Source organism: Odocoileus virginianus, chromosome 11, assembly GCF_023699985.2.
Source record: "Odocoileus virginianus isolate 20LAN1187 ecotype Illinois chromosome 11, Ovbor_1.2, whole genome shotgun sequence".
In the NCBI taxonomy this organism is placed as follows: domain Eukaryota; kingdom Metazoa; phylum Chordata; class Mammalia; order Artiodactyla; family Cervidae; genus Odocoileus; species Odocoileus virginianus.
This window is the reverse complement of record NC_069684.1, coordinates 33,456,827-33,471,135: the sequence shown is the minus strand read 5'-3', so window position 1 is coordinate 33,471,135 and position 14,309 is coordinate 33,456,827. Positions and strand designations below refer to the sequence as shown.

The following is a 14,309-nucleotide window of genomic DNA, read 5'->3' as shown; positions in this document are numbered from 1 at the left end:
CCAGCATATAGCCAATGAGAAACCTGTTCAGCAGCCTCAAGACCTCCCCCACACTCCTCCTTCCATATCCACAAGGTGTGGGCAGAGCATTCTGCTTCCCCAGAGGACCCCAGGAGCACAGGCAGCTATGATTCCCAAAATGAAGGTCAAGCAGCTGAGACCCGATCACTGGGACTTTCTGGGTTGCCCCCCCAGCAAGGTGACCAGGTGAAAAGACCAACCACCTAGGAATGCCAGAGGAGGGGACCAGGATGAGGGAACCTTCTGGAAAATGCCCAGCGACTTTCCCGAGCGAGGATAATGGCTGCTTTGGGCAGGGGGATGGACATATTTCTCTGGAGGCTTTAGGTGGTAAGGCAGAGACCTTGGCATCGTAAATTGCAATCAAGCAAAGATGTCTGAGAAGGAAATAATATCGGCTCTGCTGCGCAGCCTTGGCAAAGATCCTGAAATCTTAATGGAATTGAGCAATTTTTTGCATAGCGCCGTAAATTCCTAGCGTCTACCTTATCTTCTCATCACGTTCTTCAAGGCACATTAAATGGAGAAAGAAGTGGAAGCTGCTAGTTAGAATGAAACCGGAACATGAAAGCGGCTCCCTGGATGATCCGTCTGAGACCACAATTCATCCCCACGCGCGCCTTCCCCTCCGCAGAAGGCCTTCACCACTTACTGCTTGTCTGCTTCTGTCTCCGCGGGTAAAAAACCTCTCCCGGGCTTCTAAGCCCGGGCTTCGGTCTAATTATCCATCCCATGGTCTGCAGGGGCTCTGCTCTGCTCCACCTGCCTCCCGCCTCCACTCGCCTCTCCTTCAGCACCAAACCCCTTCTGGAACTCTGGCCTAGAACCCCCAGCCCCTGCGCTTCTTTCCAGACCTTGCCCGTCTCCATAATTTGCCAACAACCATCACTTGGTGGGCCATGGCAGCCCTGACTTATGATGGCTATTGTTACTATTACTGATAACCATCACGATAAGGATAACAGGGTCTCATTTCAGCCCGGGAAGGCTTTCAAAGCCTCTGCTGGGCTGGCGCCCTCTCTCCTGCTGTCTTCTCCTGGGTCCAACCAGACATCGGGGCACATTCTTTCCCCACGCTCCCTCCAAGTCACTTAGGGCACCAGGGTCTGAGACACCTGTCCTGAGGTCTCTTAGACAGCCCTGTGCCTAGCCCGTGGATCTGGACCCCCACATGTCCTTATTGCCTGGCCCAGGCCTGCCATGTGTCAGAAAGGCCATGGAAGAACATCCCTGCCCCAGTCTTCCACCCTTGAGTTCACCTCCTCCTCCAGGAAGCCCTTCTTGATCACCCAGTCCATGCTATGCTCCCTTCTCTGGACTCATCGCATTGACAGGCTTTCCAGCAACACCTATTATGGTCATAATAGAGTTTATAGGTCACATAAACTCAGGGTCAGAAATGACTTTGATGCCACAGGGCCTTTCACACATCTCCACACAGGAGATTTCAAATGTTCCAGGCCTGACAGCTCCCTCCCCTCTCCTGTTCTGTCCTTGGTAGACTGGAGAGAGCTCAGAGTCAGTTGAGGAAGGAGGGCCAAGAGTGCAGACCTACATGAGGCATCAGACCCTTCTGTCCTTCTGGACATCTGGACCGACTCTCAGAGATTAGCAGCTCCAGGACTGTGAGCTACCTCCCTTCCCATCTTTGCTCCCTGCCCCTCCCGTGTCCCTTGGGCCGGCCATTGTGGCCTGTGAGCTCCGGAGGCTGGGACCACGTGTCTTTAAGGGGCCTGGATCAAGCCCTGCTTTCCCTAGTCTTTGGGGGGGTCCCATATTCTCCTGGACCCTCTTTTCCTTAGAAAGTCAGGGTGAATTCACCCAGTCCTGACTTTCCTCCTAGGGCAGCTGTGAGAACCCAAAAACTAGATCTGGAGCCTCACCAAGTACTGAGGGCCACCAGGTGCCCAGGCTATGGTTCCCCTGAGTCTTGTACCCTGTGGCCCAGCCCAGCCCACACATGCCATCTGCCATATCCACTCTTGTGGCAGAGGGTACAACATGGGCTACACTGATCCGAGCTGCCACTTCCTCCATGCAGGGTCTGCAGGATGGAGCAGAGAGGGCCCAGCCGGCCTAGGCCAGGGGCCAGGGACCTCTCAGGCACCAACTTGCTCTGTTTCCTGAACTGCATGGCTCAAAAATGCCCCGTTTGGGACAGAGTCAGCCTGCCGGCAGCACCTCCATCTCTCTAAGCTCAAGCAAAGCCTTGTTTGGCGGCGAGCCCGCGAGGCCTTTTTCAAGGGCCACGTGCAGGGCGGGCTCTGGGTGTTTTATTTCCTGACCGATTAGATTTCACCCCGATGAAACATAAAAGCGGTTACTGAGCAAGAAGCCATGAGTACATTTTATGAAGCTATAATATCTTCCATTAAAAAAAAAAGATGAAAGAGAGAGAGAAGGAAAGAAAAGAAAGAAAAAGGAGGAAGAAAGGGAGAGAGATGGATTCCCACGTCTCAGGGGTGGCCCCCTGGTGGAACCCAGCTCATCCCATGTGGAGACGTCCCCCCATTAGGATAAGCCTGGGGATGGGGGGGGCGAGTGCAAACACCTTCTTCCAGCTGCCCCACTGGTCTCGTCTGGTAACCCAGCTCACCTGCAGGGCCACCCTCAGGGCTGTGGGGCCTTGTCCAAGGAGGGGCCACGCTTCCAGACAGACTGAAGACGACGATGGGGGAAGGGGAGAGGCGCTTGGGTTGCAGAAGAGCTGACCATTCACTAGATGGAGTTCAAGTCACTTTGAGGCTGGGAGAGGGGGAGGGACATTTATAACCGTGACAATGCTGTCGCTGCAGAGTAAGTGGAGGGAAGGAGGAGAGGTGCCCTGGCCAGCTTGTCCTGACCAGCCCCACTTTGGTGGGGGGTGTGGGTGTACCATGAGAGATGAAGAGGTGGTGGGAGGTGGGGTCTCAGAGCTTCCCGGGGGTGTCAGGATGCCCCCAGAGGTCTAACCTGGAGCTTCTGGTGTTCAGCTGTCCATGATCCATGGAGCACTTGCTGAGGGTCAGAAGCTGGGCTCCCTTTCCACATGCTCTGTGTTTCATTTATAGGGAATTCTCACAATAGCCCTGAGCATCCACACCATCCTCAGTGCCGTTTTACTGATGAGGAAACCGGGATTCAGAGAAATGAGATAAACCGACTAATGACAGCATCATCAAGCAGCTAATGATGCCATCCCACTATTTTAAGGGGTTCACATGGACACCATCCAAAACTTCTGTCCACTCAGTGCTCTGGGCGGGCACTAAAAGGTGACCTCTGGGCCACACGCAGGTGACCAGGGGGCACATACTGCATGTCCCCCTGCCTGACACCCCCCACCCCGCCTCACCCCAGCTTTGCCATTTCAGGGAAGCGATGAGATTGGAAGACCCTTCCTGGGGAGCCGGAGGCAGTGGCCTCAGAGAGAGGCCCTCACATCCACAGTCAGCTCTGTGCCGATGGACAGAGCTACGCCCTGAGGCCCCAAGGGTGTGGTGTCAGGACACGGCCCTGGCCCCACGAGGTGCCATAGTCCCAGGCCGGGAGGGGAGGCCTGGGCCCACAGCCTGGTCCCCCTTCCCACAGGCGGTGCCTGCAGTGCTGCCCAGATGCCCTTGAGGGCCCGAAGGCCTTGTCCAGAGTTGAAGAGGCCCCAAGGGCTCTGGTGAGAGCCACACGAGGTGGGAAGGATCCCTCTGAAGGAAGGCAGGGCTCCCTCGGGACACGCTGGGGTCCAAGCCTGTATCTGGTGCTGTGAGCAGAGGGCCTTCTCTGGGGCCCTGTCTGACCACCTGTGAAGCTCCAGAGATCTGGTTCACCTGGGGGGCTACGGGCCACTGCCCCCGCCCCTTGCCAGAAGCCGCCCTGGGAGTCCCCTCCTCCTGGCAGAAGGAACGCCCTCCCCACAGGCTCCCCGCTCTGGGTCCTCCGCAGTTCTGCTCTCAGGATGGCGTGGATGGAAATTGACCACGCTGAGAGGGAAAGGCCAACAGGGGGCCCACAATCCAACAAAGGGACTAAGAGCTTCAGTTAGACCCCCCAGGTCTTGCCAGGCAGGTGGGGAAGTGGTTCTCATGGGCATTTTTCAGGGGACCCTGGGCTCGAGCAAGAATAGGGGCCTCCCCCATCCCGGAAGGCAGTCAGTCCTGAGGTGGAGCTTCCCTCTTCTCCAGGGGTTGGGGGGGGGGTTGGGGGCCAGGGCAGCCTACAGTGAGCCCCCTCAGTGAGCTGGCTTCACCCCTATCACCCCTGCACTCCTCTGTGATGACTGCACCCACTGTTTCTGTGGTGGCTGGGGTGGCAAAGCTCAGGTTCAGGCAGGAAGCAGCGAGGTTGGGGGTGAAGGTAGGTGCCCCTTTCCCTGGCTGCATGGCCTGGGACCAGGTGCTCAAAGCTGTCTCTGCTCACAGACTTAGAGAACTGAACTCATGGTTGCTGGGGGTGGAGGAAAGAATGGGGGAAGGGAGTGTGGGATCGACATGTCCACACTGCTCTATTTATAATGAATAACCAACAAGGGCCTACTGTATAGCACAGGGAACTCTGCTCAGTGTTAGGGGCAGCCTGGATGGAAGGGGAGATTGGGGGAGAATGGATACATGTATATGTGTGGCTGAGACCTTCGCAGTCCATCTGAAACTATCACAACATTGTTAATTTGCTATACCCCAGTACTTTGGTTACCTGAGTGAATAGCTGACTCCTTGGAAAAGACCTTGATGCTGGGAAAGATTGACAGCAGGAGGAGAAGGGGGTGACAGAGGATGAGATGTTGAATGGCATCACCAACTCAATGAACATGAGTGTGAGATGGGGACGGACAGGGAAGCCTGGTATGCTGAAATCCAAGGGGTTGCAAAGAGTCAGACATGACTTAGCAACTGGACAACAACAATGCAAAATAAAAAGTAAAAAAAAAAAAGCTGTTTTTAGTGCCTCCCAATAAGAGGTGACAATGGCACTTCAGGGAGACAGAGACGGGTGCCCTAGAGCAGGTCTCTGGGAGGGCAGGGGGCTGGTGGTGAGGGTCAGGCGCGCTGCCTGGTGGGAAGTCAGTCCCCAGGGGCCTGGCTGTGTGGTCCCAGATTGCCATGTTCAGGGTTGTCAGGGCAAAGCTAGAACCCCGCTCCTGCTTACAACCCATGTGTCCTCGAACTGAGAACCTGAATGCCTGCCATTCTCAGAGGTCCAGGAGACCACAATCCCAAGGTTCCCCCCAAACCCCAGGGTCCCTGTATTTGCACAGCAGCACCCAGGGTCCTGCAGGCCTTGGTGTGAGCTGCTGAGGTGGCCAGGAGCAGCCCCCGCTGCCTCTGCTCCGGTGAGCTGATCTCGACAGCCGCACAGCCCAGAATGAACGGCGGTGGCAGACACATAGGGACACACCCCCTGCTTCATTTGAGCACGGAAAACATTCATTAAGCGTTTTAGAGGACAAGGGCAAAGAGAAAAACACTCATTAGAAGCAGAAATAGTTTCCAAATGAGCCATACAGAATCTGCTGGCAAGTCTGGCCTGAAGTGAGGGCCTGGCCTCCTGGGGGAGGAGAGTACAGAAGGGGGTGTGTGGGGCCCAGGAGGGGGACACAGGAGGAGGCAGGGAGGCTGGAGCCTAAGCACTGGAAGATTCCCAAATCGGAGAGGCCACAATGGCAGAGATGCAGGTTGACGCCCCTTGCTGTCTGGCCCAGCCAGCAGGTGGGGCCACACCTCTGTGGCCCCAGCAAGACTCAAGGCCCAGGAGGCTGCAGCACTAACCACGATCAAGGCCGTGGGAGGCAGAGCAAGAAGGAACAGGGAGGCCTGATCCCAGCCTGGCTCCATCACTGACCAGTTGGGTGACCCTGGGTCTCACCCTGACCTCTCTGGGCCTCAGCATCTATCTAGGAAATGTGGCGGCTGAGCTGGGGGCAGCCTATGAGGGCCTCACCAGCTGGGACACATGGAGCCCTCAGTGGTGCTGGTGATGTGAGGAGCGGAGGTTGGGCTGGCCGGGCACAGGGGCTTCTCGAGGTCCCAGGGCAGACCCCTCAAAGGCCCTGGAGAAGTGGCCTGAGCTTGGGTCCTCTGGGGGTCTCGAGATGCTGCCCATGCAGGTGACCATGTGGTGCCCGCAGAGCACGGCAATGACCTTACGCGCCCTCCACTCCAGGGGAGGACTCCAGTTCCTCAGTGTCTGTCGGCTCACATCCTCATAAAATATTTATCAGCAATGGAGAGAGAGAGGGGGGTGTCACACCCTCCCCGAAGCCAGGTCACAGGGAAACTGAGTGCCGCATCAGTTCCTACACTTCCCTCACTCCTCCTGCTCCCCGACCCTCTGCTTCTAGCTGGGGTAGCCACCTCCATGCAGGCTCGGACATGCTGGCCCCTCCCCTGTCCTGGTAGCAGAGCGTGGTAACAGGGGGGATGTGCTGGCCCCTCTTGATCTGTGCTGGGCACTCGGGGCAGACAGAGGAGGCAGGGGGCTCCCTCGGGAAGATGACAGTCTGGTTGGAGAGGAAAACCAGGCCTGTATGGGTGGGATCCCCATAGTGCTGACAGGCCTTGGAATTATCCATGTCACTTTGAGGATCTCAGAGGCAGGAGTGAGCTCGCAGAGGCTGCCTGGCAGAAGATGGCCACTCAGCTGGCACGGCAGCTGCTGGACGGGTGGGGCTGCTCCCAGAGGAAACTCTTCTTTATCCAGAAGCCCTCCTTCCCTCCTTCCTTGTCCTCCAAGCCCCCTTCCTCTCATGGGGGCCCCCACCCCAGCCAGCCTGCTCACCTGGGCAGTGGGGTGTGAGAGGCATGGCCGGTCTAGGCACCATTGGCCAGCAGCATGTCACGGGTCCCCTAAGGGACCTGCTGGCTTCTTTGTTGCCATATTGGCACCAAGCTCCTCCTTTCTCAGCTCTTATCACATCAATACCCTGATACCTTCACTCCCACCCAAGCCTTTTTCTTGGTAATTGGTGTCAGAGGCAAACTTGGACCGATTTCCATCTGAGCCAGTGTCTCATGGCTTCTTTCCTATTTAATAGCAGAGAAATTAAACCTGGCCATGCATCATTATCCTGGTGGTGTAATTAGCATCAGAACAACTGCCCTGAGCTGGGCAACTGCCACACTTGCTCTGGGGCTCCACACGGGCCCTGCACTGTGCCTATTGCTTTGGTTTTTGCTCCTTAACATCCTCCCACCCAGGACTGACCGGGCACGGGCGCCCCTCCCCACATCCATGTACATCCTCACTGTGTCACCTGCTTACAGAAACAAGAATGATGCTTGAGGATGCAGAGGAGAAGGTGGAGAGACAATCCCCCAGGGACCAGGAGAGGAAGGCTCAGATCAGCCCTGGAGAAACCAGATCATGTGATCCTGGCCTTTGGGGAGACTCGGGTTCCCCGGCAGCTGAAAGGTAGCAAAGCCCAGATGCATGTGGGTCACCCCAGGTACATGACCAGCACACAGTGGCCAGGACCAGAGCACCAGGGAGGGGAGGGCTGAGACAGAGGAGCAGGATCCCTCCTACTTCTTTTGTGGTCCCAGGAGAAAGGCGAGGGCAGCCCAGTCTAACAGTGAGCCCGCTCCAGGGGCCTGAGTGACTGGAATCCAATTTGGGGAGCAATTGGCTCAGACATGGCTGCTTGGAGATGTCTGAGATCATGGAAGGAGAGGGAAGGAGATCCACCAAAATTTTAAAGCCATCGAAGCCTGAGGGAGTGGAGACAGGGGTGCAAGAGAAGGGCCTAGAGAGGGAGCAGCCTGGGAGAGCAGACAGCTGGGGCTGCCGGACGGGCTGGCTGGCAGGAAGTCAGCTCCGGGGATGGATGCTCCACTAACAGGAGGGCAGTGGCCAGGCCAGGCAGAGGAAAGAGGTACTCTGATGGGGCCTGAAAGGTACTCTGATGGGGCCTGAAAGCAGAAAATGGCAACACAGGACCTGGGGTTGGAGACCTAGGAACAAGGTCATGAGGATGCTTGGGGTGACAGTGATTCTCTGGCAGCCATAGTGCAACCCTGGGGACAAAGCAGATTCCAACTCCACCAGATCTCTGCTCTCAAGGAGGAACCCACACCCCACCCCTGAAACTGTGTAGAAGACCCTTTGCAAGATGGAGAAATGCCTTAGGCCCATTCTTAGTTACAAGACCTGGAAAGAATCACCCCAGGACCACGTTGAAGGTCCCTTTCACAAGGACACAGGCCTGAGCAATTAGGCAGGTGTTACTATGCCAACCTCCAAGGGGGACAGATCCTGGGAAGCTGACCCTGGTTCAGGTGTCGAGGAAGTTGTGTCTGAAAATTAGCACCTCCTCCCTTGGACAGTCTCAAGTGCTACCCATTAATGAACGTACTGAACCACAGACAGTTATTTCTGGGGACTAAAGAGAACAGAAGTGTTTGAAGCCAAGGGGCTTGATTGGTGGAAGTAAGGCAGATCTGATGGGCAGAGGGCTGGGTCTAGGTGTGGATGCTGAGCTGCTCTGTGCCTAGCAGACATCTTCCAGGCTGCCTTTCCTGGAACCAGCTGCCCTTCTGCACTCCATGGCATTTGCAACTCTCTTCTGTCAGAACACATGCCATGAACAGTGGTGGGGGCGGGGGGAGACTTGCTTTTCCATCTGCTGGACCCCTTCCAAGTGCATCCTTCAGGTCAAGGAGCTCCCCAGACCCCTGGGGCCCAGGCTAAGTTGAACCAAAGTGGATACAGAAAGTAACACCTATGGAGGGCAAGACCAGAGGCAGCAATTCCTGGGCAGAGGCAATAGCAAGAAGTGGCGGTGATGCAGACAGGGCCCCCCAAGGAATGGGTTCTACAGAGAGCGGCTGAAAATCACAGGACAGGGTTTGGAAAGGACCCAGGTCCAGGCTGACTGGGTGGATCCCTCAGACCCTTCCACTCACACAGCAACACCTTCTACTAGGCAAGATCATCATCAACACAACCAATCGGCCAGAGGCTGGGCGGCCTCAGGGCAGTGCATCAGCACCATGGACAGAGGATCCACCAGACTTCCCTTGGAGCTTCCCTTGGAGGATTGGGTGGCTCCTCCCTCCTCTCTCCACACTGCTCCACAGCAGACATCACACATCGATTACAGAGCCCCTCCCCCAGAGCCAGGGGCTCCTGCTCTGCCAACAACAGTCCCAATCAATCCGACAGCGAAAGGTGTGGCTCTGGAAGGCGATTTTACACGCCCGCCGACGACAACGAACCCATGTGAGAAAACAAATATGTGGTTTTCAGCCAAAAGGCTTTTCTCAGTCAGGGGCATGGTGCCCAGCCTTCCCTGTCCTCATTCAGAGGAAACTGAGGTACGCTGGAAGCACCTGGAGGGATTTTATCCTCGCGAGGCAGGCAAGGACTCTTCCCGCCAGAGTTTCTCCTTTTCCTGGTACCTGACATTGCACCGGGCCAACTGCATAGCTGGACTCAGTGCCACACGCCAACATTCCTAAGGAAAGCTGACCAGGGCTCCTGGGCCTGAGGCCGCCGCACACAGGAGCCCCGCCCGACTCAGCCCCCTCCGCAGACCCTTCCCCAGAACCAGAGACGGAAGAAGAATCCAGTCCCAGCCACCTACCTGAAGGAGCCAGTAGCACCTCCGGTGGAAGGTGGGGATGATGGAGGAATGGACATAGCAGCCGTACAAGCACTAGGGAGAGAGGAAAAACGAGAATTCAGTTGGAAAGAGGGAAAGGAGGAACAGAGAACAGAGAAGGATCAAGAAAGGGCCACGCACGCTGCCACCACCCCAGGGAGACCGAGGGGTGGGTGCCTCCATGTCTGGCTCTAGGACCAAGGCTAAGGTCTGGGATACACCTAAGAAGCACAGTTGGGACATCCCAGTGGGCAACACAGATGGACAGCTGGGGTGCTCACCCTTGTGGGTTCATGGGGACACGTGGGAACCCAGATAAGCCAGGGGCCAGGAGAATGCACATATGTGTACATTATGCCCATCACTTTAGGGCGGTTACCCTGGGAGTTACCCTGGAGCTCATGCAGAGAGTCTGGGTTAAGACCCCTTGGTGTTCAGGGAGGGGACTGAACAGACACACCTTCCAGACCTTTCCTGGTCAAGGAGAGCCCTCCCTGGTGGCCCTGGCTGGGAGGAGCTTGAAGGCTAGAGGGCTGGGAGGAGGCAGCACTCCCTCAGACTAACCTCTGGAGCCTGAGACCTCTTGTGCACACCCCCCACTTTCTGGTTTTTATTTAGTTTTCTATTCATACATGTGCTTGTTCTAAGTATCAACCTGCATCTTTTGCAGATGGATCTGGTTTTAAAAAGCAGCTCGAGGCAGGATGAAGAAGGTGGGTGAGGATTCAAGTTCAGGAACAGCATAGAGACGGGACATGAGGAGGATCAGCTCTCGTGGAGCTTGTCTCTGAGATCCAGCTGAGCTGACCAGGACCCGGGGAGGGGCACAAGTCAGGGCAGCACATCATGTAGTGGGCGCTGTGGGGGCCGGCCTGCCGGCAGGGCTGAAAAAAAAGGAGCTAATGAGAACAGTCAGATCCCTCTTGAAACAACTCTCAGAGTCTGAGCGGGAGGAAATTTGTCTTTTCTTTTGGAGTCTCCAATTCCAAATTAGAATGAACTCCTTCTATTTTCCTTGGAGTTCCCCCCTTCCCAAAGCATGGGTTCCAGAAGGGGCAGAAAGAGAAGGCAGGTCACAGAGCCTCAGAGGACGAAGGACAGGAAGGTCTTCCCCTCCCTTCTCACTGAAGTCCCCCAACACCCACACCAACTCTGCAGAGAGCGATGACCGGCAGCTCTGCGTTTACAGCTTTCATCAGTTATTTTTCACACCCCCAAAAAGACCAAGTGCAATTTGGTTCAACTAGGAGTCCATTTGAGCCCTGCCTGTCTGATTAGCAGAGCTGAAAGAGAAATCATTTTGGACTATGGGACTCTGGCTGCAAGAAAATCAGATTTCCAATATGTTAGAACTTTTACAGATTGCTGTCAGCTGGGACTTAAGCCCTGTACAAACCAAACAAACAAAGCGGAAATTAATTTAAACGATTCCCTTGCAATTCTTGCCCACAAAATGTGTATTTATTATTAAGAAGGCAATATTCTTTTCTGACTTTTCTGGTTTTCAATAAACTGTGTTTCTTTCTTTAAAAAAAAAAAAACTATTTTTTTGATAGCTCATTCCTTCCTGCCAAAGGAGCCTTGTGTTTGGACAGTTTCTATGAGCGTTTGGTTGCAGTGGAGGAGCAAGCCACCTGCAACTTACATCAGCCCCTTCATTTGGATGCGGCGTGTCCTTGTGGGCAGTTTCATTGCTTTCAGTCAGGCCATGAGCCGGATGGAGGGAGACATAAACTGTTGGGAGAAGTCTCTCCCTTCCTTTGAAATGAAAGCCTCTTTGTGCACTGATAATCCTCTCGAGAGTTTGCAACGACTGCCCCTCTTCACCTGTCTCTTTTTCTTTCCACCGCTTTTCTTTGAACTTGAAAAGAACATGGCCGTTTGCAGCACCATCTGCCCCTCCATTAACTGCGTTCTGTCTGGGTTGGTCTGCAGCATCCTTGCACCAAGTGCTAGGTAATCACCGAGAGTTTACCAAACACTTACTGTGTTTCCCTCCCATGAGAGCACGGCCCCTCTCCCCAGCCATCCCAGCAACCCCGTCTTGGGCATCCTCCCCTACCCTGAACCATCCAGAACCATCCAATAAACAGAGTGATGTTAAAAAGAAAAATCGCCGTTTCTACATCAAGGCTCATGCATTTTAATCAGAGGAACCCTCCGGGCCTCACTCAGAACCTAGTTAGTCTATTTTTAGATGTTACTCCAACCACCCTGGTGATCTGATGTCTCTGGTCTCCGCAGATGAGAAGCACGATCTTAGAAAGGTGGGAGAGAGGCACCCTGGATGAGAGCAGCTGTGTCAAATGGCATCGAGGGAGGAAGGTCCCCAGGGAGCCCCAAGGACTCAAGAAGCCTGAAGGCATCAGACAGTCCTGCTGGACAGCGTTGTCCTGCCTAGCACACCAGTCATCCATAGCTGACTTGTCTATCTGTATTTCCTGGAAGGGAGCTCCTGGCAGGCAGGACCTTTAAATGAAGGTGGCCCATAGTTCCCCCAAACAGAACCCTCAGAACACTGGTCTCGACAGCCTGGTGCAGGGCAAGACCCAGAGACAATATATGTTTAATTTCTGCTTGTGAGGACTTCCCTGGAAGTCCTGTGGTTAAGAGTCTGAGTTCACAATGCAGGGGGCCTGGGTTTGAACCCTGGTCAGAGAATTAGATTCTGCATGCCACACCTGAAAGACCTTACATGTTGCAACTCAGACTTGGTGCACCCAAATAAATAAATACCATTAAAAACAGAGGTGGGGACTAAGCTTCAGTTTCAAGGAAAACTGACAAGTGTTGGACAGCTATCTTGAGGGAGGCTTCCAGTGCCCGATCTTAGTGAACTAGGGCCAGCAAGGGATGGATTTCAGAGCAAGGCATCCTGCTCATGGGGGGAGACCTGCCATCCACCTGCTGGGAGGGCTGTCATCCAGCCCGGCTGCAAAGTGGGCACCATCCTCTTTCTGTCTCCTGGGCAGCTGTGAAGGCTGATTTCACATTTCTACTGGAGATTCTGAGGAGCTCGTAAGACCCCCAAGAGAAGACACACAAAAAGCGGAAAGTTGCCGAGCTCTGGATCTGGGCTGCCAGTAGAAATCTCCATGTCCTCAGCATAGGAATGTTGTGGGATGCCCAGGAAGGGGGTCCATCCACTCAAGCTGGTTTCGGCAACACAGAGCCATGCCTGCTGGCTCAGGTAGGTGGGGCAGACAAGGAGTGAATTCACAGATTCTCTGACCAGCGGGTACGTGCCATGCTGGGCCGCCTCACTGCATGCCTATACACCTCGCAACTCCAAACCACCCACGGCCCCATCCTGGTCCAGGCTCCCTGGTCAGTTCCCATGGTCACCATCGTCCTCACACTGCAGCCTTCCTGCCCATTTTCAGTCTGCATGACAGAATCATCCCCAAGCCAATCATGGATTAATTGCACACAGCATATCAAATCCTTTCCTTTAACCACTAATAAAAAAAAAGCCATCAAGTTTTTCTGTAGTCATCTGTGTTGTACCAGCTCCTGGTGTTTTTGGATCAGGCTCTGGGGGTCCCTTGGCGGTGGTCCCTGGGGTGAGTTTTGCATTTGGGGGCTGTGACATGATGGAGGGGGAAGAGTTCCATCTGGGGCTGGCGGGTGCTACTGAGTGTGCACGTCTGTGTGTGTGTGTGTGTGTGTGTGAGCACAAGGGATGAGTGCATCCACGTGTGGGGGTGTTTGCAGGAAAGGACACACAGGGCCCCTTGTTTATGTGCATCACATAAAACAAGGAAAGAAAAAGAGAAAACAACTAGCTATTTATAGGAAATGCAGGCGAACATCACCCTTTAGATGAAAGTAACGTTCAAATTAGTTATACTCAAAAAATTAAGGTATGACAGCTTCCCTTTCACATGACAGTTGAGCAAGGAAGAGTTTTTTTCTTAAATATTCAAAATTGCTTGTGTGACACTATAGACTGTTTTTTCTTTTTTTCCTTAAATAAAGAGGAAAGATACAATTAGAGGGGGAAACCAATAGCAGACAAGAGCTCCCTTCACTTTGAAATATATGTTTTGGAAAGGGATGTTTCTGAAGGTAGTGTCAGCCTCAAATCTCCTCAAAGGGATTTTTTTTTTCCCAACAGACTCAGCTGCTGGGGGTCCCCCAGGTGCCAGAGGGTCCATCAGGATTCAATATCCAGTGGCCTCGGTGGACCAAGAAGGAAATGTCTCAGGTGGTGAGATGTTTATTGGTGGGCATGGGGACTGGAGGGGGGGCCCCCTTCCTGTCCAGCTCTCAAAGGCTGCTTCTCCGTCTCCGTCTCCAACTGTTTCTCTCCAACAGGAGCTCAGCCCCTCCCACCCCCCATGGTTTCTTCTACTCTTGGCTTCTGCTCTAGAGAACGGTTGACTCACTGTTCGCAAGCCAAACCAGTGCTTCCCACGTCCACGTGTTCCCTTGTACAACCCCACACCCCAGGGTGGGCTCCGTCCTCTCCTGTGCAAACTCCACCCCTCCTGAGTTCATCTCAGGTCCTCCCTCCTCCACAGAGACTGTCCTGATGCAGCCAGTGGGAGGAATCCCTGGAAATGACACCTATGGAGGCAGGGGGCAGCAGGGGAGGTGGGCTGTGTCTCAGGGTATTAGACACCCCCTCTGCCATCCAATGTTCCCATGAGCATCTCACCTATCACAGGGATTGGCAGACTTTCTGCAAAGGGCCAGAAGTAGATATCTTCAGTCT

The 14,309-nt window shown here is 54.5% G+C and overlaps 1 protein-coding gene across 12 annotated transcripts in view; it reads right to left on the bottom strand.

The window, feature by feature from the left end:
* The window catches only part of CAMTA1 (calmodulin binding transcription activator 1), a 961,599-nt gene that overhangs the window by 270,874 nt on the left and 676,416 nt on the right, over positions 1 to 14,309 (bottom strand). For 10 of the 12 annotated variants that reach the window (XM_070474225.1, XM_070474228.1, XM_070474227.1 and 7 more), the window contains one exon: positions 9,575 to 9,646. The exons of the other annotated variants lie outside the window; for them this stretch is intronic. In XM_070474225.1, the coding sequence (XP_070330326.1) occupies positions 9,575 to 9,646 (72 nt within the window). The remainder of the gene's footprint in view (positions 1 to 9,574; positions 9,647 to 14,309) is intronic. 12 annotated transcript variants of the gene reach the window in all.